At 39.6% G+C, this 25,849-nt stretch overlaps 1 protein-coding gene across 3 annotated transcripts; it reads left to right on the top strand.

Moving 5' to 3' along the window:
• Positions 1-828: 828 nt before the first annotated feature.
• Positions 829-23,212, top strand: slc35a3a (solute carrier family 35 member A3a). 3 transcript variants are annotated; one of them, XM_028810692.2, is made up of 8 exons: positions 829-1,076; positions 13,512-13,716; positions 13,968-14,122; positions 14,200-14,322; positions 14,461-14,632; positions 21,681-21,799; positions 21,916-22,049; positions 22,189-23,212. In XM_028810692.2, the coding sequence occupies exons 1-8, from the start codon at positions 1,050-1,052 to the stop codon at positions 22,277-22,279; spliced, it is 1,026 nt and encodes a 341-aa protein (XP_028666525.1). In that variant the 5' UTR covers positions 829-1,049; the 3' UTR covers positions 22,280-23,212. The 3 variants fall into 3 exon arrangements, with proteins under 3 accessions (XP_028666525.1, XP_028666527.1, XP_028666526.1); XM_028810694.2 differs by having other exon boundaries at positions 874-897; XM_028810693.2 differs by lacking the exon at positions 829-1,076 and adding an exon at positions 1,233-1,424.
• Positions 23,213-25,849: the final 2,637 nt, after the last annotated feature.

Genomic DNA, 25,849 nt, shown 5'->3' with positions numbered 1-25,849 from the left:
CAGGGCCTTCAGCTGTATAGCGCCCAGACTCTGGAATGACCTACCGACATTAATCAGGTCAGCTGACTCCATGAATTCTTTTAAAAAACAACTCAAAACTCATCTGTTCAGGAAGGCTTTTAGCTCTACTTGACTTTATTACCCTTCTCTCAGTTTACTTCTCTGTCAAGATGCTCATGTAACCTGCGTGTGTGTGCGAGACCATCAATTATGTTGTCTGTTTCTTTTTTTTTTCAGAATTCACTGTCTTAATCTTCTTTATTTATTTATCTGGTTTGTACAATGCTTTATACTGTATACACTGCCGTTCTTTATTATATTCTGTAAGTACCTTGAGCATGGGAAAGGCGCTATATAAATAAAATGTATTATTATTATTAATCTACTCAGCTGGTGTCATTTTGCTTCACCTGCAACGCTGACGTTTGTGATGTACACAATAAGCTCCAGGCCACAGTCTCAAGGCTGACGACTGTATTGCCTCCAATTTCTTTAACCACCTTTCAGATGTTGATCAATATACCTGACAGGGGTAACTACAGTAGAATTGATCTCATCATATATCTTGTATATCTGTAAAATAATTACTTTATTTACACTACAATTTTGAGTTGCCAATTTCATTAGGTTTAAAACCTTTTTTTCTAGTTATGTGACTGACCATAGTGCTGTACCGAGGTTCTGTTTCTATAGGAATAATATTAACACATATCGCTGGGTCAGTTTTAATTACTCGTCTTCTTGAAAAAGTATCTCGAGCGCCACACCTTACAACGGTCAAGTGGCACCGCAACCGGAAAAGCCCAGAATGCACCGTGCGGCGCTCCGCCCCTCTCCGCAGGAGCCCCGCCAGGAAGGCCTGCGCGCGATGTCGTCCCTGCAAGTCGATAACGTCAGGTGAGCTTGACGGGGCTCGGGTGGCAGTGGCCCTTCAGTGGTGGCCTCGCCTCTTCTGGCTGTGCGTACGAAGCCCGCACATGCGCACAGTATCTCCTCCGACGTGAGCGTCTCGGACGCTATAACAGAAGGACGGATACGCACTGTTTCACATGGTCACCAAAGCTGTGGACGAGGAGGTGAGAACTGCGCTTCGGCTTGGGGGACGCGAGTGGTCTGCCGCATTAACAAGCACGCGGGCGACGACGGGTAGATCTCCAGGGGTTCGAGATGCCGGATTGTTTTTTTTTTTTTTTTCATTTACCGCGGGTCCACGTCAGTGACACGCCCCTAACACGTGGCCTTAACTTGGAGGAGTTCGGGGCTATCGCTGCGTGAGGGACCCACCAAAGCCTAGCGATGCCCTTGTTGGTGGGGCGCTTCGGCGGCCACGCAGTTTCCGGGGAACTCGGTTGCCCAGAAGTGGTCGCGGCAAGTGGTGTGGCTAATTCGAGCCGATAGGGGCAACCGGTGCGGCGGCTTTAGAGGTAAACACTTTTTTTTTTTTATAGAAATGTTTGGAGGAGGAAAGGGCTGGCAGCAAAAGCCTCCTAGTCTGGTTTGCGAGTGATCCCTTTTGCCCTTCACTGTAACGTAAATCTCGGATGGAACTGCACTGATGGCAGATTTAAAAAATCAAAAGTGATAGGCGGCTTGTGAAGGAATGTCCATCGGGTGAGTGGATGGGCTTAATACCGTTTGGGATGAGTAATCAATTGAGGACGAACTCCAATTTTATAAGCCTCAACAAAAGCTTTATTTTAAAGCTAAACAGCTTTGCATTTGCAGAATTTAACAGCATTCGTTTTAATGGATTCGTTTACTTATTGGGTTTGCCAGTGTGGCATGTGGCAGATGTTTTTATATTCACGCATTCCGAGTTCATCCATAAGTTTTTCAAATGTCATCAGGAGTTCACAGAACACAAGGTAGATAATGTAATACATTTATTGACAATATTTTAGTCCTAGACCCCCCACAAAAAACAACTAGCAGTAGGGTGTCTGTAACTAACAATTCACATTTACACAACTCTTTCTCATGTGCTATACAGAAATGATCAATTTTTTTTTTTGTTCTTTATTTTGCCTTATACAATTTCTTGTATTAGGAATTTGGTAGTTTTCGCATACCCCTTGGGGTCAGAGCGCAGGGTCAGCCATTGTACAGCGCCCCTGGAGCAATTACAGGTTAAGGGCCTTGCTCAAGGGCCCAGCAGAGCAGGATCTCTTTTGGCAGTGACGGGGATTCGAACCGGCAACCTTCGGGATACCAGCACAAATCCTTAGCCTCAGAGCCACCACTCCGCCCCAAAATATGTAAATCGTCCAAAAATGATACTGGCAGTCTAAAGTATGAAGCCATTTTAATGATCTTAGTTTACCCCACTTTGGCCTGGAAATTGTTCCATCTTGTTAGGTGTTTGTGAAGACCGTAATTCACCTCACACTTTTTGTCAATGCTTATACGTAGAGAGTTTAAAGGAGTTTTGCTAGCTCTCCACTGGACTCTCTTCCTGTAGCAAAGCCACCTCTTCATCAGTCAATCTCTCCAACGTCTGCATTTTTATCATTGTGTAAGTGGAACACATAGCGATTATCGGGAAATCTATATACTTGTGAGCTGACCACAGTGCTACTAAATACTCTTTACCTGAATTACATGCGTCACAGTCTGATAGTCTGCAGTTCCTTTGCTAGTTTGTTTTTTTTTTTTTTTTTTCTAATTCCTGTTTCAACAGAACACTCCTTTGTTGAAATGAGATCTTAAAATTGGTTGACTAAAGGGTATTTGTAATATGAATACGGATGAGAAAGATAAGTTAAAAAGGGATCTGTGTTGACATAAACCTTCTGCGTTATTTCAGATAATACAGCCAAAGGTGAGGTTTAATTTCAGAAGCACAGCTTAATGAGAACAACAGGAAAAAAAAAATAGAGATCTGGTTGTCAAATTGTTTGTTTGTTTATTGTTATTATTTAGTGAATGTTTGTTTGGCTTACTGACCAGATTAAATTGTTCCATGCTGTTGTGTTAGAATACATTTGAGATTTTAAGGAGTTTTCCATTTAATTTATACCCCATTGCCATTTTTGTTTCAGTATTGCAGACATGGATTACAATAGTTTTCATTTTTATTTGGTAATTTTGATTATTTTCTCTGTGTCATGCAAAGCTGAAGATGCAGTGGTAATGCATAGCATGGAATGTCATGGTGAGTTTTTATTAGTTAGGATATACAATAGCTCAAATTGCTTTACAAGATGTGAAATAAGTTATGTGCAAAGAAAGACTAATTAAAATTAGATAAGAATAATAATAAATAAATAGTATGCAACAACAAATAATGCACAGATAAGATAGGGGTCAAATTAATTGAAATAGAGACTTTTAAAAAACAATTCTATATTTAAATTGTCTCAATGACAGTCTGATGGTCACAAGGCCAGATGGGTAGGGGGGAAAAAAAAAATCAACTCCACTCCATTTAAGCCGGAGAAGAAAAAAATCCCAAATCTGTAAACAAAATCTGTAGGGGTCCAGGACAATAGACCAGACAGCCCCCCACTGGACATTCTACCTAAAATAAATATACAAAGCAGGAGTTCATTAAGCATTGATGGGGAAAAAAATACTTAGTCAGAGTTGTGTTTGTACCGTTGTGTAATTTCCAGAACAGTTGTTTTTAATGCTACTTGCTGAAATTGCAGAGTAAAGCTGTCGTTAAAAGCGTGTAGCTTACTGCTATGTTACTCAACTCTGGTTGGTATTTCATGCCACACCCTGACACCTGTCTGTGTTCTCCTTTGTGTACTTCTATTTTATTTGGTTGTCTTAGGCTGAACATCACTGAAGTCATAAATAATGTGAAACACGGAGAAAGCAGACCATATTATCATCTTTAAAATCATGTTTTGGTCACTACAAGAGTGACCATCTATTAAGAAAGCCCCTAGAAATGTCAGTCAGCCTTGAACATGACAACTTTTGAGTTGGTTTGAATTTTTTCCCTTTCACAGGTGCTACACTGTAAATTCATTGTCATGCTAAAATAACTTTGTAAGTTTACATTGTGTGTAAGTGTGCTTACATGTATACTTTTACTAGATTATACATTTTATTTACTTAAGATTCCTGGTCCCATTAATTAATGGCACAGGCTGCAAAAATTCTGGCTAAATAAATCAATTTCTAAGTAAGTCATCATAGGACAAAAGTCAAACTGTTTTTGAAAGGATATGGAGATAACTACTGGATCAAAGACAATAGGCATGTAGCCTTTAACAAGACAAACATGGTGAAACTTGTTTGAAGAATTTAGGTCAATATTTTCAAAAGTTATTGTTGTACATTGGGCTTAGCATTTAGGGCAGATCTCTCAGAAGCCACTTGTTCAAAAATGTTCAGTATTTGCTGGAATGTAGTTATCCAGGAGCTATACACAACACAAAAAACGCAATTTTCTGATTGAAGTTGTAATTTTATGATATTAAGATGGATTACGATTTTTTTTTTTTTCTCTCAACACGCACCATGCCAAATTAAACTTTCCTTGACATTTTGAATGTCACTTGATGGTGAACTTTCGACCCCATCACCACACTTCCATTTTAAGCTCATCCTGTTTGGTATGGAATATATCTGTCCTTGCTGCCGGATATTCCTGTCCCTTTGTCATCCTGTATGTGTTATGAGGTGTCTGAGCATTTGAGGACCTTTGACATCAAGAGATACTGTCAACATGGTCATGTCATAGCCGTGGACGGCAGACTGTAATGTGACGTACAGGGCAGTTCATAAGTATTTGGAATGTGACGTGATTGGTGTTAGTGTGGCTTTCGACCCAAGCATGGAGATGAGATGGAATACATGATGTGAGCTTTTAGAAGATCTAGATGATACGGCAAGAAAAAAAATAATAAATTCAAATTTTTTTAGTGTTTGATATATGGATGATTCACAAATTATTAAAATATTTTAACATAGACCATTTCCTGTGCGGGGAAAAATAGAAAATGATTAGGTTTTGTTTCTAACTGAAAACACAGCTGTAACCTCCTTAGTAATACAAAACAAATCTATTTCTTTCATTGTCCATGAGGAAAATTACAAAATAAAATTTCTTTCTGTGCAGACTTTTCTGTGCATTTTTTACATTTTGTTTTTATGTATGCAGCCTTCTTTCATCCTCCCTGTGGCCTCCACACTCTTTTCACAGAACTTTCCTTAAACTTTGAAATTTGCTTTACAACTTTTTATTTATTTATTTTATTTTTGTTGCATCTCTCGCTGCATTTCCCTGTAGTTCAGAACTGCCTTCCTCCACAGCCCCAGGTGCGTTTTCTTAGTCTTTCTCTTTCTCAAACCGTTTAGCTTGCAGCACACACCCGCCAGCTTCTTCCCTCTGCTACAAGTACAGGTCTCCGGAGTGGTCATCCTGCAGAGGAGTCCCTTCCTCCAAATGCACATCAATAGCCTTCTGACCACCTGCTACGGGCAGTGTGGCTGTTCTTCGCCACACCATAGCCTCGTCTCCGCTGCATGTGGCGCATGCTTGAAGAAATGAGAAGAATACACTGAAGCTGTCAGTTGTGGACAGACTTTATCTTTGCTCCATGCAGCACCACATTTCATTTACAGTAGCTGTGTAGTTCCGTTTTAAGTGCTGAAATAAAATGGATCTGCTGCCACTCTAAACTGTTGTTGTCATTTTGCAGACTTTGCCTGTTACATTAGTTTGTTCAATAGCAGATCTTTCATATCCAAAACAATTGCAAAAAACTGATTTAAAGGTACAGCCTTTGTTTGCAGTAAGCTAATTCACCCAAAAAATAACGCTTATCTCCATCTTTGAATTAATGTTCTGACAGTACAAATGTGACCAGCTGAACAAACTGAGGTGATTGGTAGGCATATCATTTTTTATGAACTGGCAAATTCATTGTTTGACAGTTTAACTGTATTTTTTGGTATTTGGGGGTGGGGGGAATAAACATGGAAATTTCATGTTTTCATGAATTAAATGAAGATTAATTAAGCATTGATTTAAGCAAATTAATTGAAAAAATCCCCAGAACCGTAGCTTTTATGATAGACTTTCCACATTAAATCAAGTGTATTTACATAAAAATGGGTGAATTGTATAGGAACTGCAGCACTCCTATGTAGTCTCCAGAAGTAGTTGGATGACTGGCCACATTGCTGTTCCTTGGCCAGGTGTGTGTGCCATTGCATCATCAGGGCATGCCCAGTTAACCTGATAAAAGGCCTACAGATGATGCTAAATGTGGTAGTTTTTATTTCATGTCTGTTGGGTGACTTGCAAGAAAGACCTTCTTGGTACTTTATGCACATGACAAACCTGAAATAAAAGGTCCTCTATTGAGGGTGTGGAAGAAAATTATGAATACAGACACCCCCCACTGGAATGCCCCGATTTAAGCAATAAAACACGGGCAGGAAAAAGCGTCAATTGTTATTCTTTATCTAAATCTCCAAAGAGGCAAAAAGCATCATAGCAGTGTTTTTATAAAGAGAAAAGTGTCCTCTGCACTCTATTTATACAATCCATTGAGTAGGTCACTATTCTTTAAAAGGAATTCATTACAAATTCAGAAAACCTTTAACAAGGTTGGTTACACCTAGTTGCTATCGGAACATGGCAGATGTTGATACCTTAGATGACCACAATTTATTTGATAGTCCTGTTTGCTTAGGATGTACATGACATTTTAAATGTATTATTTTTATTCTTATTTTAAGAGATGTGTGAATTTTATCACACACACACCGTTTTTCATGGTTTAAAAGTAAAGAACAATGGCCTATATATATTCTGATCCAGCCGGGTACCAAGACAGGAAACTTAGTATTATAGAAGAAAGGTAATGCCATAAATATAACATTTTTCTCATAAGGGGTTATATAAAATAAATACATTTATCATAGTGAATAATAAATTAACAGTGTCTGCTTTTAAGCATAAGCCCAGAAGGATATGAGACTGGGACACATGCCAGGTGCACGTTGAACCAGCGTTCAAATTCAACTCTTTCAAGAAGAAAGAGGTTTAAAGTTGAATTGAGTGACCTCTGCCCTGCTGAACTGATGGTCATTTTGTGCTTGTCCCTGCCGCCGTTTCTAATTGATGTGAAAGGCTGGATTTATTATTTTGATGAATGCTTTGACCACCTCAAAAATTGGAGCAATGCATTATAAATAAAATGGATTTTAATGAAAGTAGAGCCAGGTGTACAGTATTTGCTTTCGGGTAAGGACTACACACATAAATACTGTATATGTATATTTCTTGTGTATAAAAAAAATTGTGCTCCCAGAGCAATCAGATTTAATTAGATGATATGCATGATCTTTATGGTGGGAAATAATTGTTTGTTTATCTGTTTATAAAAACAGTTGATTCACCCAGGACGCTGTGGTCAACGGCATGTGTGGGTTTTGCCTGTTGGTGCTTTTTCTGCTGTAGCATCGCTGTGTCTCTTGTATTTCTCAGTATGGCGCTTTAGTGCATGGGGTGGACTGCCACTGGCTGGTACTTGGTGTTGGATCCATTCATATTGGCATACTGTATCAGTGTGCTTTTTGAACATGGAATTGTGGGAGTTATACATTTGGTTTAAAAATACTGTATAGTAAATCCTGCTGTTCTAAAGACAAAAGATGAAATATAAAGCTACTGTTGCTGCTCTTTGTATCCAGTGGTAGCCTGAATTCAGCAATAAAAATGCTTGATTGATATTTTAGACTGTGGTCATATAACCAGTCAGTCATCTTAAACTGCTGTGTTTTTAACATTTAGTGTCTTGCTGCGTGTGTGCGTGCGTGCGTGCGAGTGAGTTAGGAAATTAGAAGAAATTTCCCCCTTTATTCTTACTTTTAATTAGTCTCATTGTTTTGGTGGTATGCCCTTTTATTTTGGTTTTTATTAGCAATGTTGAAGCAGATAAGTTTTTGTCACAGCTTTTAACTCTTTTTAAATTTCCTTTATTCATTCTTTTCTGTAGAGTTTTGTCCTTTCATTGTATCTCAGTATTGACAACCCAGAAATGGGAGCTCTGACTTCAGAGTCACAGTTACAGATCTTCTCCTTTTAAATGTGTCTTAAATGAGAAGAGACGTGAAAAATGGTGTTGAAGTAGCGGCTGCTCTTTAGTATTCAGTAATATGCTGTGCTCCTTATTAATCGTCAGAATTTGGACACAATTAAGGTAGCAAACTTCACATAAAAATGCAATTTAAAAAGAGAACATCTAAATAAGGAAACATTTAAAACTTTTGAAAAATACAAATTTATAAATTTCATAGAAACTATCATAGGACTGATAATTTTAAGCAGTGAAATCAATTAAAAGAATAACCATAATTGTTCTACAGCACTCCTCCTCATATCTGCAGATGGCCAATATTATTTCTCTACAGACCACTAGTACAAAGCAACAAAATTAAAATACAGTAATCCCTCACCTATCGCGGGGGTTACGTTCCAGAGCCCCCCGCGATAGGTGAAAATCCGCGAAGTAGCGACCTATATTTATTTTATTATTTATACATATTTTAAGGCTTTATAAACCCTTCCCACACTCTTATAAACCTTTCTCACTCTCTTGTTAACCTTTCCCACACTCTTATAAACACTTCCTATGCTCTTAAACACTTCCTACATTCTTAAACACCTCAGACCAACACTGCACACTGCACGCAGCGATCAGACGTCAATGTGTCTGCACTCGCTTTGTGAAGGGGGGGCAGCTGAACTCACGCTGAGCAGAAATGGACTTTGTGCTGCTTCTGCCAAAATGCCTGCTTGTCACTCTGCGCGTTCGGAAGGAGGAGTGTGTGTGTGGGTGTGTGTGTATGTGTGTGTGGGTGTGTGAGAGCTGAACGCACCTTCGCTCAAACCCCCGCCTCCCCGGAAGCGCAGTACGCTCCTGCCACTTCGCATTGTCAAGGGGGTGGGGAGCTGAATGAACGCTAAGGAGAAGTGGACTTTGTGCTGGCTTTGTGCTGCTTGTCGCTCTGCGTGTCAATAATTTTAAGCCTGTACATCACCAATTTTCCTGTCTCACTGTCTTGTCTTGCGTGAAGTTAAAATGTTTTACAATAGTGAGATGTTACTCATATCCTTAGCCCGACATCCACATATCATATGTGTTAACAAAGTGTGTTTTATAAGTTTACATGTGTCTAAAGCATGTGGGATGAGTATTTTAAGGCTTAAACTATAAAAATGTTTATTTATATGGTCTTTCTATATCGTGGATTTTCTTCTGTTGCTGATGGGTCTGGAACATAACTTCCGCGATAGGCGGGCAATCACTTGTATTTAAAAACCCGCGAAGTCGTGAATCCGCGAAAAGTGAACCGCGAAGTAGCGAGGGATTACTGTACAACAAAGTTATGAAAATAGAAAAACTTGTATATTAACGATATTTTTTTTTTAATTAATTTTTATTGTAATCATTCCATACAAATAGATCAATTTATAACCAAACAAATTAAAGACAAATCAAACCCCACCGCTGAGAAGGAGAGCTTAGCTAAAGGAGAATTGCTTAGGGCTTTATAATGAGACAACAATAAGCAAAGGAAATGGAGAAATAAATATATATGTAAATAAGAGATGGAGAAGGGAATTAAATGCGGTAATAGTTATTTCTCTTGTTCTAAAATAATATTGATCAGATCCTGCCAGGTTTTGGTATATTAACGATATTAAGTGTCCACCACAGCAATAATATATGAAACACTCTAGTGTTGCAAAGTCTTCCCTGTTTACAAAAATGAAGAAAACAATCCTACCAATCCTGTAAGTGTAGACTGTTTAATAGTGGATATTAGTCCTTAAAGTATCCAGGCAGAGAACAGAGTGATGAAAATGAATTAAAAGCATGGAATGTGTACATGAGAACTATTTTCTGAAGGAGGATTTCACAATAAAGTGATTGTCCTACTGTGGCACCCTTCAGCCTGACCAGACCCGCTCCCAGATCTGTGAATGTGACAGGTTTGGGTTTGCCTTGTAGATCCTGATGGGGTAGGTTGCTTGACCAGATTGCTTTTCTCAGTCACCTCACACCTCCAGCTGACAATTCTGGTACCTCCTTTACTCCTTTTGCTCTCATTCTTTCAAGGATGTCCTCCAAGTAATATTGCACCCCTTTTTTTTTTATTGGCCACTTCTGTTCCTGTAACCTAACTAACTAACTATCCATCCATCCATCCCCCAACACGCTATATCCTAACCACAGGTTCACACAGGGTCTGCTGGAGCCAATCCCAGCCAACATAGGGTGCAAGGCAGGAAACAAACCCCGGGCAGGGTGCCAGCCTACTGCAGGGCACACACATATATACACACACCCACACACTAGGGACGTTTTTGAATTGCCAATGCTCCTAACCTGTACAGGTATGTCTTTGGACTGTGGGAGGAAACCGGAGCACACCCACACAGACACGGGGAGAACATGCAAACTCCATGCAGGGAGGATCCAGGAAGCGGACCCGGTCTCCGAACTGCGAGACAGCAGCGCTACCATTGCGCCACTGTGCCGCCCCTCTACTAACTAACTAACCCAAAAAGAAGAAGCCTTTGATTTCAGTCTAACAGCCGGTGTAAATTTTGGGCACATACACCGTCCACACAGCGCTGTTTGATCTAAACACTAGTGTGGCGTATTGCTCGTGTACTGAAGTGACTTTAGCTGCAGGTGGAAGTCCCATTTTAACTATGGTGCCAAGCAGAGTTTCAGCAGTCTATTAGCTGATGAAAGTGCTGTGAAGAACCTGTCTGTTACGGTCCTGCCTTTGTTCAGTTTGTTAGCGGTCACGGAACATCACATCTTTGATTGCCAGTACAACAGATAGTTCTTAGCAGGCATCAACCACAGTGCTGCTGTTGTGAAAAGAATGGAGGTAAACGCCATCAACTCAAAGAGAGAGGCAAGTTTGTTGTACCACGTGAACGTCACTGAGAGAATTAAACTGAATAATACAACAAAAAAAAAAAAGCACTAACTTTTACAGGTAACCAATATTTACACCGAGTGTTACAGACTCAAATCAAATGTGTGTTTTTATTATTGTAGAAATAATAATAATAATAGCAGCTCACTACTCAAAACACGGAGTGCCAGTCTTGAACCAGGGACCTTCAGGTTATAAGGCAGCAGTTCTTACCTCTGCACTATTCAAGAATACATGTAAACTACCGTCGATTGACATTTGAGCTTGAGTTTTTAAACTCCTTGACAGCAACATGTAAATTGAATGCTTGTTTCTTTTCTTTTTTTTCGTCTTTGGTTATACTGTTGAATAAAAGCACACATGTTTATTTGATATTTAGACTAAAGTCTTCACACATTATACACTTCACGTCATTATTAGTATAACATGGAAAAAGTTTCTGCTTTAGGTATGTGTTCAGCGTTTCTTACATTTCTCGCATTTCCTTTCATCCTACACTTACCCAGATCTTTGTAGACACGAAACACACATGAAATGCATCTATTCCAAATAACGATATACTGTACTGTGATATTTACCATGTACAACTCCAGGCGTATCACTTGCAGATTAGGTGCCTGGGCTTGAGCTGGGAGAACTTTTTACCTGAGCTGAGCTCCATTTACATGGGGTGGTGGACATGGTACAGCAGGCTGCTTGTGCCGATTGACACATTTACAACACAAAAGACGCTGATAGAGAGGTGCGAAGGGATTTAAGGTGGGCCGGGATTATGAATTTTTGTCATAGCCTTCAGGAATTCTACTTTTAATGAGCACTTTGGACGCATTTTCCCCATCTGCTTCCTCCCTTTACCCACTCATAGAGATGGTCCTATGTGGCACACCCGGGTAGCTCTCCTTATGCACTAGTTTTAAAAAAAAAATGTAGAGTATAATTATAAAGTTGTTGATGGTAATGTACAATTGTGGTTGGCATTTGCAAAGTTTTAACACAAGTTTTAATGTATGCCCATTTTAAAAGATACTTATTTCAGTTAAATCAGTCTTTGGCAGTGCAGTCAAACTATACAGTCACTTTGATTGTTTAATTTCACTTTAACATGTCTGCATCTCATATGCCATACCATTTTGAAAATGTAATACATTAACCTTGTTTTCTTATTGCCTTCTTTTTAACTAGCCTTTTAGAAAGGCATTCAGATTCAGGTTGTACTTACTCAAGTAGTATTTTGTTAAAAGGTTGGGTTTCAGGTCATTGTTTAAGTTTAAACTATGCCATTGAATTAAAAAAAAAAAATTGCTTTGTGTTGATTCTACATTAATTTTTTGATTCAGTGTGTATTTACTTCATTGTTTATGTATTTTATGATTGCATGTTTTAATGTTAGATGCGATTAATCATGATTAATTCCATACAATTATGTAATTGGTCAATTTTTTTAATTGATTCCCATCCCACCGTGTTGTGGTGTAATAGCTTGGCAGTGAACGAACAAGGAGGGGGGGGAAATAGAAAACTTCTATCAGCCTGAGAGAGGTGAATACCTGCTGTAAAATTTAAGTAGTAGAGCATTTACAAGCATTTTGACAGATGAGAGACATGTTAATGTGCATACATAGTCAGTAATAAGTTTATTATTTGTTAAAAAATAACATGTATATAATATGAATTCATTCTGAAGGTTTCCATAGATACTGGTTTAAATTTTAATTAACTCTGTATTATGGATTGTGGGTGTGTTTGTGTGTGTCCTGCGGTGGGTTGGCACCCTGCCCAGGATTGGTTCCCTGCCTTCGGCCCTGTGTTGGCTGGGATTGGCTCCAGCAGACCCCCGTGACACTGTGTTCGGATTCAGTGATTGGAAAATGGATGGATGGATGGATATTTTTTGATGAATCCCATTACAATGGCTGTATGTTCCTTCAGATTTGAATTGAAATCTTTAAACCTCTCACAGTTTATAGAGTCAAACCAATTTGACAGTTTTTCTTCCTGCATTAAACATTACTTTTTTGTTTCTCCCCCACGGTGTGAATGTGCAGCTGAAGTCCTGATAGGTGGTCTAACAGTCCAAGTTTATTGTAGGGAAAAGTGTATTGTGCTCTAAGGTAATGTGAGGTGCACGCATTAAATGCATGATGCTGACACATGGAATTCCATTGTAAACTATGGCTGATTTTGAATATCAATGCAACTTAACCTATTTATCTTTTAATTATATTTTATATATGGTTTTATTTAATAAAGGAAAGGGAAAACATTGGACATTAGATCAAGAAGGAGTTTTAGTGGACTGAAGTGAAATAGTGGAATAATGTAGATATGGAATTGGAAACCTAAAATTGTTACACAGATGAACATTTAAGTACAGTGTTTCCCGTACCTTAATATTTAATGTTGAATGAAAGTGACAGGGACCTCGAATACCTCTTGGTTTTTACCCTTTCTGTAATTCACAAGAGGCATAGGTTGAGTAAACTTGAGTGAGATACCTTGGAGGATCCGAGTAACTGGCTGTCAATCCTTTCCCCTCCACCTCATTGTGTATTATTGTTTTTTTGTTTTTATTTGTTTTTTTGCAACAGGACCAGAGTGACAGCAGCATGACACTGAAGCTTAAGTACCTGTCCCTTGGAATCCTGGTCTTCCAGACCACCAGCCTGGTTTTAACGATGCGTTACTCCCGGACACTCAATGAGGAAGGCCCTCGTTACTTGGCTTCCTCTGCAGTGGTAGTGGCTGAGGTGATGAAGATCGCCGCCTGCATACTCTTAGTCTTCAAGGCCAATGGTATGATTTCACCTTTCTTTCCTTTGAAGTTTGCAAGTAGCATGCATGTCTGTTGCCCTCTGCCGGCCTCCTTTGGCTTTGCTGGGCCTATTGGTGATCAAAAGACTGTTGGGGGTATTTCTGTTCATAATTGTCATCAGAAGGGTTGCTGTGATTGATGCAGATCTTGTGTGGCATTAAAATCCTCTGCCTCTCCTAGATGAATGTGTAGGATATTCTAAGTGACTTGGTTCTTTTTATGACTTCTAAAGGTTGCAGTTTTGGAGCATTACGCAGAGTTCTACAAGATGAGATTTTGCACAAACCCATGGAGACCTTAAAGCTGGCCATTCCATCTGGGATTTATACACTGCAGAACAACCTGCTCTATGTAGCCCTGTCCAACCTGGATGCTGCCACCTACCAGGTATTGTGTAAAGCCCAGTAATTTAGTGTTAACCTATCATAATCAAAATGCTCTTCAATGTCTCTTGGTCTCCATAGGTTACGTACCAGCTGAAGATTCTCACCACGGCCCTGTTCTCTGTGTCGATGCTTGGGAAAAAACTAAGTCTGTATCAGTGGCTATCTTTGCTTGTGCTCATGGTTGGTGTGGCATTTGTTCAGGTAAATTTCCCCCGAGGACACATTTTTGGCTTTATGTATGATTGCAAGACCTATGAGAAGTTGAGGGTGAGATTCTTACTCAAGACACCACATTAGGACCAGTGTGAATTGCTTCCTGTCTTCCTGTCTCTCATCTAGTGGCCTACAGACCCGCCAGCTAAAGCTCAAAAAGACCTATCGGCAGGATCCCAGGTGGTTGGATTGATGGCTGTTTTGGTTGCCTGTTTCTCCAGTGGATTTGCAGGTGTTTACTTTGAGAAAATCCTGAAGGAAACCAAGCAGTCAGTTTGGATCAGGAACATCCAGCTTGGTGAGCCTTTCTGCAAGACTTTGTGATATGCAACTAAAACTCGTTGAAAGAATATTGTCATATTTTGAATGTTTGAAGTTAAGAGTTAAGTGTGGTTGTGTTTGCCTGTTTTGTGATGCACACTAATTTCTAAGGAGGAATCCATGACTGAGGTATTTGTATCTGACACCGTAAAGGGATGAGCTAACTAGCAATGGTCTGTTTTTATATTAATTGCACTTTGTTTGGCTGAGAAGGTGTGCAGTTTACCTCTTGCACTAAACTTTTAATTCCATGGAGTTTACTTAGTTTAAAATCACTTTCTTTAATGAACATTTATTGGACTATTCATGTACTGTAGATGGGTCAACTCCTTTTATGACAGTTCATACCTCGTCTATTGTGCCTGGTCATTCTCCTCTTTACTTTCTCTAACACTTTTTGTTCAGATTATGCTCAACACTTATGGGTTTTTTGTGTGTGTGTGTAATAAAAATATCTATCATACGGTCAAAATGCCGTCGTAAACGGTTGTATTACAGTATTAATGTGGTTATTAGTAGTACTATATTTCCGTGATAATTTTATGTATTATTATATTGTTAGTTTATCCTAGGGTAGTTTACATCAGATCAAGTGTATAATTGACACATCATTGCATTAAAAATGGCACAAAAGCATGCCTTTGCTTCCTGCTGATGTGCGGCTAAGTTTTCGTCACATCCTGCACACCAAATGCAGCGATGCAGGCACAGCACCTTGTGTCCTAAGTCAGTGCAATGAAAATAACGTCAGATACAGAGGTATGCCCCTAGACCCTTAATATACGTCAAATCGCTTAACAATGTAATCAACTGACACTCTGATTGAAACCATTAAGTGACACCTGACTGTGTATATGTATGTGTATAATGTATGTACTGTGTGTGTGTATATGTCCACTAGCTATGATCCTGGCTTTGGCTGGGAATTTGCTAAACCAATAGGCCTCAGTTATAGTGATGTCAATTAATTGATGTAAATATTTTTATACATTCAATTGGCCATGAGAGAAAACATTCCTACAGTAGATCAATTCCTGCTTTTTCAAGTGACTCACTTTGGCTTTTGTTGATGATCAATGCAAAACACAGTTTTACAGGGAACTGTATTATTTCTGTAATGAAATGGATTATCAGTAGTAATAATGGGAGTTTAGAGTATTTGTCTACCTGCCTTGAGCCCTAAGCTTGCTGGGATAGACTTCAGCTTCTACAGAACCCTGCTCAGGATAAAGCAAGTTTTAGAAAAGATAAATGTATGGATGGAATTTATTATTATTACTTATTATTATTATTATTATTATGTTAATTTTCATTAGATTACATTGTACACTCTAGCGTTACTTTTCATGTTTTTCGTCAGTTGTACGTTTGAGCTTCAATTTATTTTCTTTTTTCCCTATAGCTAGACAATAAAAGTTGATTTTGAGAATGGAATTACATGTTTTAAAAAAAAAAAAAAAAAATTGTATTGCTGTGTTTAAGGGAACCTTTCTGTAACATGCCAATGAACAGATTTTGATAGGTTATATATATTATGATTACTGGGAAAAAACCCTGGCAAAGAGAATAGAGTTCATTGTTATTTATTAGCACAACATAGTGTATTTACTGTGAAAAATTAATTACGTTGTAAACAGCACCATATAGAAAATATACAGTAGTTCATGGTATTACTATTTATGTACAGTCAGTGTAGACGCCAGCATTTTTGGCTACATGTGAAAGACCTCTTGTATTGTCCATGTGTTTGCTTTAGGGTATAATACATCAAACGGGGTTGGTTTTGGAGGGCGGTGTCCCCCTTAGTGTTATGCATGTGCACAGTGTATGGTGTCCATCCCCTCTCACTTTTAAGCTGCGATGATGCTGTCAGTTGCGGCTTACTGCGTTACATATGAAGAACTCTTCCTGTGTGTGTTTCTCTCTCTCGCTCTCTCTCTCTCTCTCTCTCTCTCTCTCTCTCTCTCTCATCCCTGAAAAGTGGATATATACAATATAATACAACTATAAGAGCAGTAGCTCTTTATGGACACCACTTTTATAATTTACCCATATTCTGTTAAAGTTCCTCTCCCCATAACCCTTGTGTTCTTGTGGTTAAGCCAGTTTTGTTTCCATCTACACATTGCACCTTGATTACCCACTTTTTTACTTCTCTTATTCCAAGTCTTTTAAGAACCCATATAAGTTGCATCATATGTGCCTGTCTGATTGATTGTCTGCTTGTCTTGCTTCTTCATATAATTCAACCATAATAGTCTAACACAATCTTCCCTTGCAAGCCCACACTGTTTATTAATACTCTTGTTCTTGATTTAAGTTGCTCAATCATTTCCTTAATTTCTTCCATTAATTTATCCATGAATCAGATTAAGCTTACTGGCTTTTAGTGTTGATGACTTATTCATTAATTTTCTTAATCCCCTTGTTTCCGTGTAGAAACCATTGCTGACTCTTTCAATTCTACTTCCAGTTTGACTAACACGAGGTTGTTTAAAATCTTTAATCAGTATAACGTTTCTACTTGTGTGATGTGGAAGTTAGCTGGATAAAATACTCTGTGGACACTGCCAGAATATGCTAACTCATGGATGTGGGCTTAATTCCAGGGCTCTAAGAGCTTATGGCACCACTGCTTTCCACTGAGCCACAGTGCTGCCCAGGTGTAATTAGTGAAATTCTCTGATGCATTTGTGGTTGAAACAAGAAATTCCCACCCTTCACCATTCAGTCACTTAACCAGTAATCAGTCTGTCAGCTTTGACGTACAACATGCAGTTTACAGTGTTCATCATCACTATGTGCATTTTAAAAATAAATATTACCACATTCTCTTTTCAACTTGTCCTTGAGACGTACTGGAAGGAACATGTTGTATCAATAGTGGAGACTACACCTGAGAAACCATCATCGGTAGATTTGCAGTTGTTTCTGAAGAAGGGAGTAAAGGGACAGGGCTCGGCACACAGCCCTGTGGTACCCCAGTGTTCAGTGTTACTGATGAAGAGAAGTGTTTACCCATGTGTACAGTTTGCGGTCAGTTAGTGAGAAAATCTGAAAATCATTTGCACAGGTGTGAGTTGAGACACAAGTTGTTTAGTTTGTCAGCCAGTTTTGCGGGGACTTGGTGTGTTGAAGGTGGAGCTGTAGTCGATGAAAAACATTTGCACATAGCTGTCCTTCTGTTCCAGGTGTGACAGGTCAGTGTGAAGGGCAGCGTCCTTGGCTGTCCTTTTTGCCCTGTAAACAAACTGGTATTGGTTCTGGGAGGAGGGGATGTTGCTCCTACTGTGTCTGAGGACAAGTCACTCAAAGCACTTCATAACAATCTGAGTCAGGACCACAAGGCGATAATCACTCAAGGACCTCACCACTTCCTATTTTGGAATAGGGACGATTGTAGCAGACTTGTAGAAAGTGGGGACAGTGGCCTGTTTTAGAGAGATATTAAACAGGCTGGTGAACACTTCTGTCAGCTGTTTTGCACAATGCTTCAGGACCAGCAGCTCCGTTAGGATTAATGTGGCTTAGAGCCTGGCTCACCTTATCTTCATTCAGTGCCAGAGTGCATAATGGGGCCTCTCGCTGGGTTAGTTTGGTGATAGGTTGATTGCTGTCCTTGTCAAATCATTCAGTGAAGTGATTGAGGTCATCAGGAAGAAGTTTCCAATGTTAGTTTTGCAGGTATTACCCTTGTGGTCTATGGTGGACCTAATGACCTGTCACATGCGTGAGGAGTCAGAACTGTTAAAATGCTTCTCTGCTCTTGCTTTCTAGCAGCGCTTTGTCACCTTAATGCCTGTCCTCATATTGGACCTAGTTATTTTATAGGCCTGTTGGTCTCTCATACGGAAAGCAATGTCACATGCCTTCAATACGTCTTGTACTTCCCTGTTTATCCAGGGTTTCATATCAGGAAAAGTACAATGCGCTTAGTAATAGTGACATCCATACAGAAGTTAATGTAGGATGAAACAAAGGAAGCATAGTCATTTAAGTCTGTGTGATTGTCCTCTGTAGCAGTGACGTGCGGTGAGGTTCATGGCTGGTGAGGCACTGACTCCTTAAGAGTGACATTTACACATATATGAACCCAGAAGAGTAGCTTATTCACTATTCAATTGGCAGCCAGCATGCATATTGACTACTGGTTATGTTTCATATCTCATCAGCATTCTTTTCACACACACAGTTATGGCACATATTTGGCTAAGAAAGAACATTACGTTTCTAGTGGCGAGAGAGAGCGCATTTTCTCAGAAGCTTCCATATGTTCTAAATTTGCCGTTGCAATTCCACAATTCGTACTCCTTCAATACAAATGAAAGTATTGAGTGGTGTAAAAAAGAAAAAAATGAAACTGATTTCAATTTTGAACTTAATTGAAATATTTAGTTGTTTTTAAAAAAATTTAATTCTGATGCTTTAATCAATTTTAATACAGACAGTTCAACAAAAGGATAACAAGAAAAACAAAAGGCTATTTTATTTAAGGCCAAAATTTAGAACTTAAATATTGGATTGTTTTTTTCTTAGTCCGATCCCATTTTTTATAAAATTGAAAATCGTTTATGGTCTTAATTAACCTTTATAAATGAAGTCCATGCGCCTACCCTTCTCCACGGAAATCTCCTTCACTTTCTTGTAAAAGTCCTCCTCATTTTCCTTTAGTTTTAAAAGTCTTAAATCTTCCATTTTGGCCATCAGTCGTAACAAAAAAAGTAAATGCACCGCTGCAGTGCACTTGATTTTCTGATATTGCTAAGTTATTGGTGCCCAGAGCCTCTGCGTAGAAGAACAGCAACGAGCACTTGTTGGGCTCACGTCCACCCTCTTCAGGGCGGCACAGTACTGTCTGCCTCACCTTGTGCTTTCTCACTGCGCTTATATGTCCGATCAGCAAGATTAAATATGTCACACACATATTCATTAAAGATTTTAGCCAGACTGTGGAAAGTCAGGGCGTATAATAAACGTGTCTGCAAGCATTATATTGGCGACATACAGAGAGACAGCAACAGGTAACAGCCAATTGCATGTATTAACCCCATGTGTGAGGGAGAGCGCAGTCTGAGGGTAGGTGAGACTCGTCACTTCCGCAGCTCGCATTTTCCCGTCTGTTTGAACAGTAAATGCGCAAAGTCAGCAGTTTTCACTATAAAAATGATTACAATTATTAGAATCCTAGCACAGACCAGTGGACAAATTTATTTTATCATTATTAGATTTTTTTTACTTTTCATGATGACAGGTGAGGCCCTGCCTCACTTGCCTCCCCTGACTGCACATCCCTGCTCTGTAGCTGCCTGTTTGAACAGTTCCCAGCTGGTATCATCAAAGCAGTCTTGTAATTCAGTTATGGCTCCTTTATACCAGATTCTGACTGTTTGCAGTATTAGGCTTTGTCCCGGTGATGAGGGGTTTGTATGCAGGAGTCGGGAACAAAGAAATGTGAGTTTGGAGGAGGGTGGCATTGTATAATCATTCAGTATATTGCAGTGTATCTAATCCAGTGTATTTATTCCCTCTGGTTGGTAAATCAACAAACTGATAACAATTGAGGAACACAGTTTTAAGGTTGGTGTGATTAAAATCGCCTGCTAAGATAAACATGCCATCTGGATGAATATTTTGCAAACTATTTTATATCATAAGCTGGCATTGGCTACACAGCAAAACATTAGCTTGACGATGGATATAAACTGAGGTGAGGAACACGACTAAATTTTCTTGGCAGATAGAATTCATAACTCTGAAGTGCAGACCTTTCTGAGTCCAAAGAGCAATACTGTTCAGCAATGCCTGTGGAGGTGCACCAAGCATTATTAAATTTTTATATGCACACCCTTCCACCTTTGTCCTTACCGGATTTAGCCTTCTGATACCAGCTATAGACAGTCGAGACTGCAAACTCAATAGCCGCATTGGGGAAGTTAGCGTTCAAATTTCGATGAAAAAAGAGGCACAGCTGTTCATCCTGTGGGATGAAATCCGCAGTCTCGCCTTCTAGATCTTGTTGACTATTGACAGTGTTTTTGCGACAAATAGGCTGTGTAGAGCTGGCTTGTTTGGGGAGTTCTCCAGACCAACATGGACAATGACTCTTGCCCCACTTCTGCTTCCCCTCCCGTTTCCACCTGCACCGGCTCCTCGCTGGAGTGGTAATCCCAACAAGCACCAATATGCTGAGAAGCTTGTCTGAAATATTGGGAGGGTGGTGATGGAATAAAGCCCTTCATTCCCATATTCATCATTTCTTCCTAGCTGTATGTACTAGACTGAGTACAGTTGCTCACTGTGCTTAAAAGTAAAATAGCAATGGTAAAATAAAGAAAAAAAGCGACCATCTAAATGGAGAGATCTGGGCAGCTGCGTCCATGTGCGCTACTGTCCTGAATATATCATGTCATCCTAACAGTCCAGTTACAAAAAGCAGAGTATTTTGTCAGCTAAAAAGTTGCATTTACTAAACATCCACAGACTTAAATCATAGAATGAACAGATAGCATTTGCGTCATTCATCACTCAAGTATAATAATATTGGTTAAATTATATATAGTATGTTTGATCTAATATTTCACTAGGAGTATTATGCTCACTGTTTATTTGATTTTATCTGTACTTTTGTTTGTTTGATGGCTGTGTACTTTGTTTTGTGTTTTTAAAGTTATGTGGTGGTCTTTTCTGTAAAACCTACAGACAAACAAAACTTCTTGTTGGGACAATAAATTGAAGTGTAATTGAATGGTACTCCCAGCAGTCCAGTTGCTTCTTTCAAACTCTTTCCTTTCCTGTTCTCTTATCACTGATGCTGGACCTGGACCTCCTTGCCATTCCTGCAGGTGTCTTTACTAAACTGTTTATTTTTCTTTTTTTTAAATGTAGTGTCTTGTAATTAGCCTGCAGTGGATTCCTAGTATGTAGCTGAACTGTTAACACCGAGGCAGGGTGGTCTGTAGACATGTTTGTTTACCCTTATCAAGGTAGCACTGGAGGTGTTTAAAGTTTCCCTGTTTTTTCCACAGGTCTCTTTGGTGCTGTCTTCGGTCTCATGGGAGTTTATGTGTATGACGGAGAGCGGGTTCGAGAACATGGTCTCTTCCAGGGCTATAACATGCTCACCTGGGTGGTGGTGTCTCTGCAGGTACTGTCAGATGGGTATAACATAGTCCATCTCAGACTTTGTGGAAAATTAAAGTTTAATTGCTAGCACAATTAGCTATGTTGCCCTATCAGCTTACAAATCTCTTTATTTCTCAGGCCCTTGGCGGTCTGGTCATAGCAGCCGTCATCAAATATGCAGATAATATTCTGAAAGGCTTTGCCACGTCTCTCTCCATCATCCTGTCTACTCTCATCTCCTATTTTTGGTTACAAGACTTTGTACCAACCAGGTTGGTGACCTTTTTTCTTCACTCAGTAGTTAATGCAGTTTGTCAGTAGAGAGGTCAGCGTGATGTCTGAACAACTGGAATTTCTGAGACCAGAAAGGACACTAACATTCTGTTCTTTCTTTTTTTTTTTTCTCTTTAGTGTTTTCTTTTTTGGTGCTGTGTTGGTTATAGCGGCAACATTTCTATATGGATACGAAAGGAAGCCCATGGCGAATCCTGTAAAAGCCTGATTCTTGCTACTGTGACCACCAAATGTGTGGATGAGAGCATTACCCTAGATGTCTATTTATAGATGTTTTCAGGAAGACAAAGAGTGGAACTTGGGATGTCTTGTCTTTGTGACACATGTGAGCACAGGCTGCTCTAGCAACATCTTTAGACAGTGGGGATGCCAGGCACACAGCGGTGCATTGCAGCTCTTGCAAGCCAAGAGCTTTTTATTTAAATAACTTGTTTAGTGCTACATGGCTCAGGTACTTGTATGCAAATTGGTATTGGGGACCTTTTTATTTTATTGGGATGAATCAAGATGACATGACAAAGGCCATACAGTGAAGGAAATAATTGAGGCTGACATCTGCGAGCAACTTCTGGGCTGGAAAGCAATACTGAATGGTCCACTGCCCTTGGTAGTGCCTGTTACACTTGCAGGACATGACCCTTAGTATGTGAACATAAGCGACATGGTGGACACGACATCACAGGAAGGTATCCAGTTTGACTTGATGCTGCAGAGTGGTGGAAATAGCCAGTGCCAAAAGAAATGAGTCCTGAGCAAATGACTTCTGTTACCATTGAGGCTTGTCTGCTACTCCAACATTAACAGGGGTCTGGACAGGGTCTCCAGGGCTTCAGAAGGGACTGGTGGGTTGACCGTTAGAGAAAGCAGGCATCAGCCTAAGGTTAAAAATGTAACCAGAAGAAAAAAAAAGATTCTTACAGATTGTCACTCATGAAACTCAACAGTGCAAATGATGTAAAATAGAAAAGAGAATGGCAAGTTTGGGCAGCCCAGAGAAGGCGTGAGGTTCACCTTGCAGATTCTAATGGGCATCTGCATTGCCATAGTGTGTACATTTGATTAACAATGTCTATCTGAGCAGGTGATACACAGTGAAGAAGGTGCTGATCTGGGAGTTAGTTAATAAAATCATTTTTATGTCCTTTGCTAGTCTGACTCTGTGTTTCTCTCCATCTTGATGTAATGCTTTTCCAGTGCGGTTTTGTTTTTGCTTTTTAATAGGTGCACACCAATGTCTGTATTACATGTAACATTTCTGGACAAGTAGGTTTATATAGAACAGTTTAACTGCTTGAAAGCATAGTCCAGACAAAAGTCTTGACATATTTACTTGGCTGCAAGTTAAGTAAAAATCCGATTCCTCGGCTGCAGAGCCTTCATTGGAGGGGCCTCACACAGTCAGGTATCCTAATGAAGGTAGAATTTACATACTCAAAATAACATTAATAGAGATTAATAGATAAGGCAAGGTGATTGTAAACGAGTGGCTGGGGTCAAACGTGTGCACACAATGTGAACGTGAGCAAATCACCCATTGCAGCCTGTGCCCCTTTCTTAGTCTTACTTAACTTGCATTTTTAACTGTCTTGAAATCGTGCCTTATGTTTTAGTTGCTACCACACTGTAGCGGTTTGTGTTTGAGGTCAAGCATGTCAGTGGTGAGAGGTTTGCTTTAATGATGCAGAACCTCATTCTGAGATGTGTCTTCAGCACGTGACATGGATGGAGTCCTGGGAAACTTAGCTAAGTTTGGCATTTGGCCACTAGATTGAGCAGACATTGAATAATGCTTGAAGCCGTCCAAAATCCAGTGATGTCTGCACCAAATGGAATGTGGCCGTATCTGTGAAGGAGACAAACAAAACTCTGACTGGAAAATAATTAGGTCAAGAGACCGCTGTGCTGGCCAGTTGAGACAGCAAAAGGTTTGTAGAGGCTGCATGTTATTAAAACTAAAACACTTTTAAGTCCCTTTTGGGATATTGCTGGAAATGTTTATGAAAGTTCTGAAGATATTGGGAATATATCTAATGTAGTATTCATGAAAATAGAAACAAGTAGTCAGTAAAGATCTGACAGTTACAGTGGTCCAAATTCTTTTATTGGACCTCTGTAGAGATACGGGGGTTGATCAGCTAAAGAGGGTTCAAAAATTAAGTCTGTCACTTAGAATGAAGTGGCTGTAAAGAAATGTTTAAATATTTTATTAGACAATAACTTAAATGAGCAAGCTGAATTGCAGATGGAACACAAGACAAGATGGACTTCTGATCAGAGGAAGGTGACACTTAAGGTCCCGATTTCCTTTGTCGGCCCAGCTGTGTCGTTACTTTTTTTTACATTTTTTTTAATCGTTTTTAGACCTTTTATTGCTTAGTTATAGGGTGGAAGAAGATGCACACATACCTTCTGTGTGAATGGGTGTGACAGATATTCAATAAGTCATGAGCAGTGCAGCCTTAAAATATGGAACTATGCTAAAGTCCTGTAAATAATCCTCATCACAGCCAAACTTGTTGACAGTCATTCTTTATTCATGATTGACTGATTGATTTATTACTCATTTTAGCTCATTTGGTTTTAAAAATGTTAGCCAGTCCTCAAACTGTCATTTACTAAGCAAAAATGTGTGCCAAGTGTCCTTTGGATAGAATAGATTAATTTTTATTGTCATTGCATTGAGAACAATACAACAAAATTTTAAACAGCTTTCCCAGAGGTGCTTTCATCACACACACACACAACATCACACATACACAGATAAAAAAAAAAAAAAAAAAACTGGATTTGTAAAATAATGTAAAAAATTATAATCGAAGTGCATAAAATAAAAGTGCAGTTCAGTAAGTGCTCACAGTTTCTCACTTAAACACAACTCCAAGGCTATTAAAATGGTGAAAGTGAAAGTAGAGACAATAGGATAGAGGTGCAAGAATTAAGTTCTTGGACAGCTGAAGTGTTAAAGCTGTTCCTCAGTCTCGTGGTACGTCACTTCAGGGCCCTGTTGTGCCTTCCAGAGGGTAGCAGTGTGAAGACGTGAGGTGAGTATTGTCGCTGATTATTCTGCTGGCCTTGCTGTAGTAGCGTGCCCAGATGATGTCTTTCGAAGGATGGAGGGAGAGGCCAATGATTTTTTTGTGCTGTGTCGACCACTCGCTGGATGGCTGCCCTGTCTACCTCTGAGCAGTTTCCAATCAATAACAGGATGGAGTAGGTCAGTAAGCTCTCTATTGAGCATTGATAAAAAGTCTTCAGCAAAGTGGCAGAGATTTGGTTTTTCCACAGTATACTGAGGAAGTGCAAACTTTGCTGGGTCTTCTTGACTGCAACTGTGGTGTATATACTCCATTTTAGGTTACTGCTGATGTGTGTCCCTAGAAACTTAAAACTGTCTCCTATCCTGAATGTCAGGTGCACGTTCTGCTTCTGCCTGAATTCCAGGATGAGCTCCTTTGTCTTTTTGATGTTTAAGGACAGGTTATTTACTGCACACCATCCTGTCAGGCTAGAGACTTCATCCCTGTAAGCGGTCTCACCGCCATTTGAGATGAGATCCACGACTGTTGTGTCATCCGCAAACTTGATGATGGTGTTTGTGAGATGAATGGGTGTGCAGTCGTAGGTGTAAAGGGAGTATAGCGGGCTGAATTGGTACAAGTGTGTGAATGGGCCAGCCTTGCATGTTCAAATTCTGTGCCCTGTTTTTCACAGGTCTTTGGAATTACTTGGCCTACTTCATCAGGACTGTCTTTTAAATTTTGAGAGCTGCAGTCTTCCC

Source organism: Erpetoichthys calabaricus, chromosome 10 (genome assembly GCF_900747795.2).
Source record: "Erpetoichthys calabaricus chromosome 10, fErpCal1.3, whole genome shotgun sequence".
Lineage (NCBI taxonomy): Eukaryota > Metazoa > Chordata > Cladistia > Polypteriformes > Polypteridae > Erpetoichthys > Erpetoichthys calabaricus.
The sequence above is the reverse complement of the archived record's forward strand: the minus strand, read 5'-3'. Positions and strand labels throughout refer to the sequence as shown.

What these genes read in the sequence shown, in the direction of transcription:
- slc35a3a (XM_028810692.2), top strand. Translation starts at nt 1,050, where the DNA reads ATGGTCACCAAAGCTGTGGACGAGGAG. An exon ending in CCAAAGCTGTGGACGAGGAG is followed by an intron (nt 1,077 to 13,511) that starts GTGAGAACTGCG and finishes TTTTTGCAACAG; the next exon opens with GACCAGAGTGACAGCAGCAT. An exon ending in GGGTGGTGGTGTCTCTGCAG is followed by an intron (nt 21,800 to 21,915) that starts GTACTGTCAGAT and finishes TTTATTTCTCAG; the next exon opens with GCCCTTGGCGGTCTGGTCAT.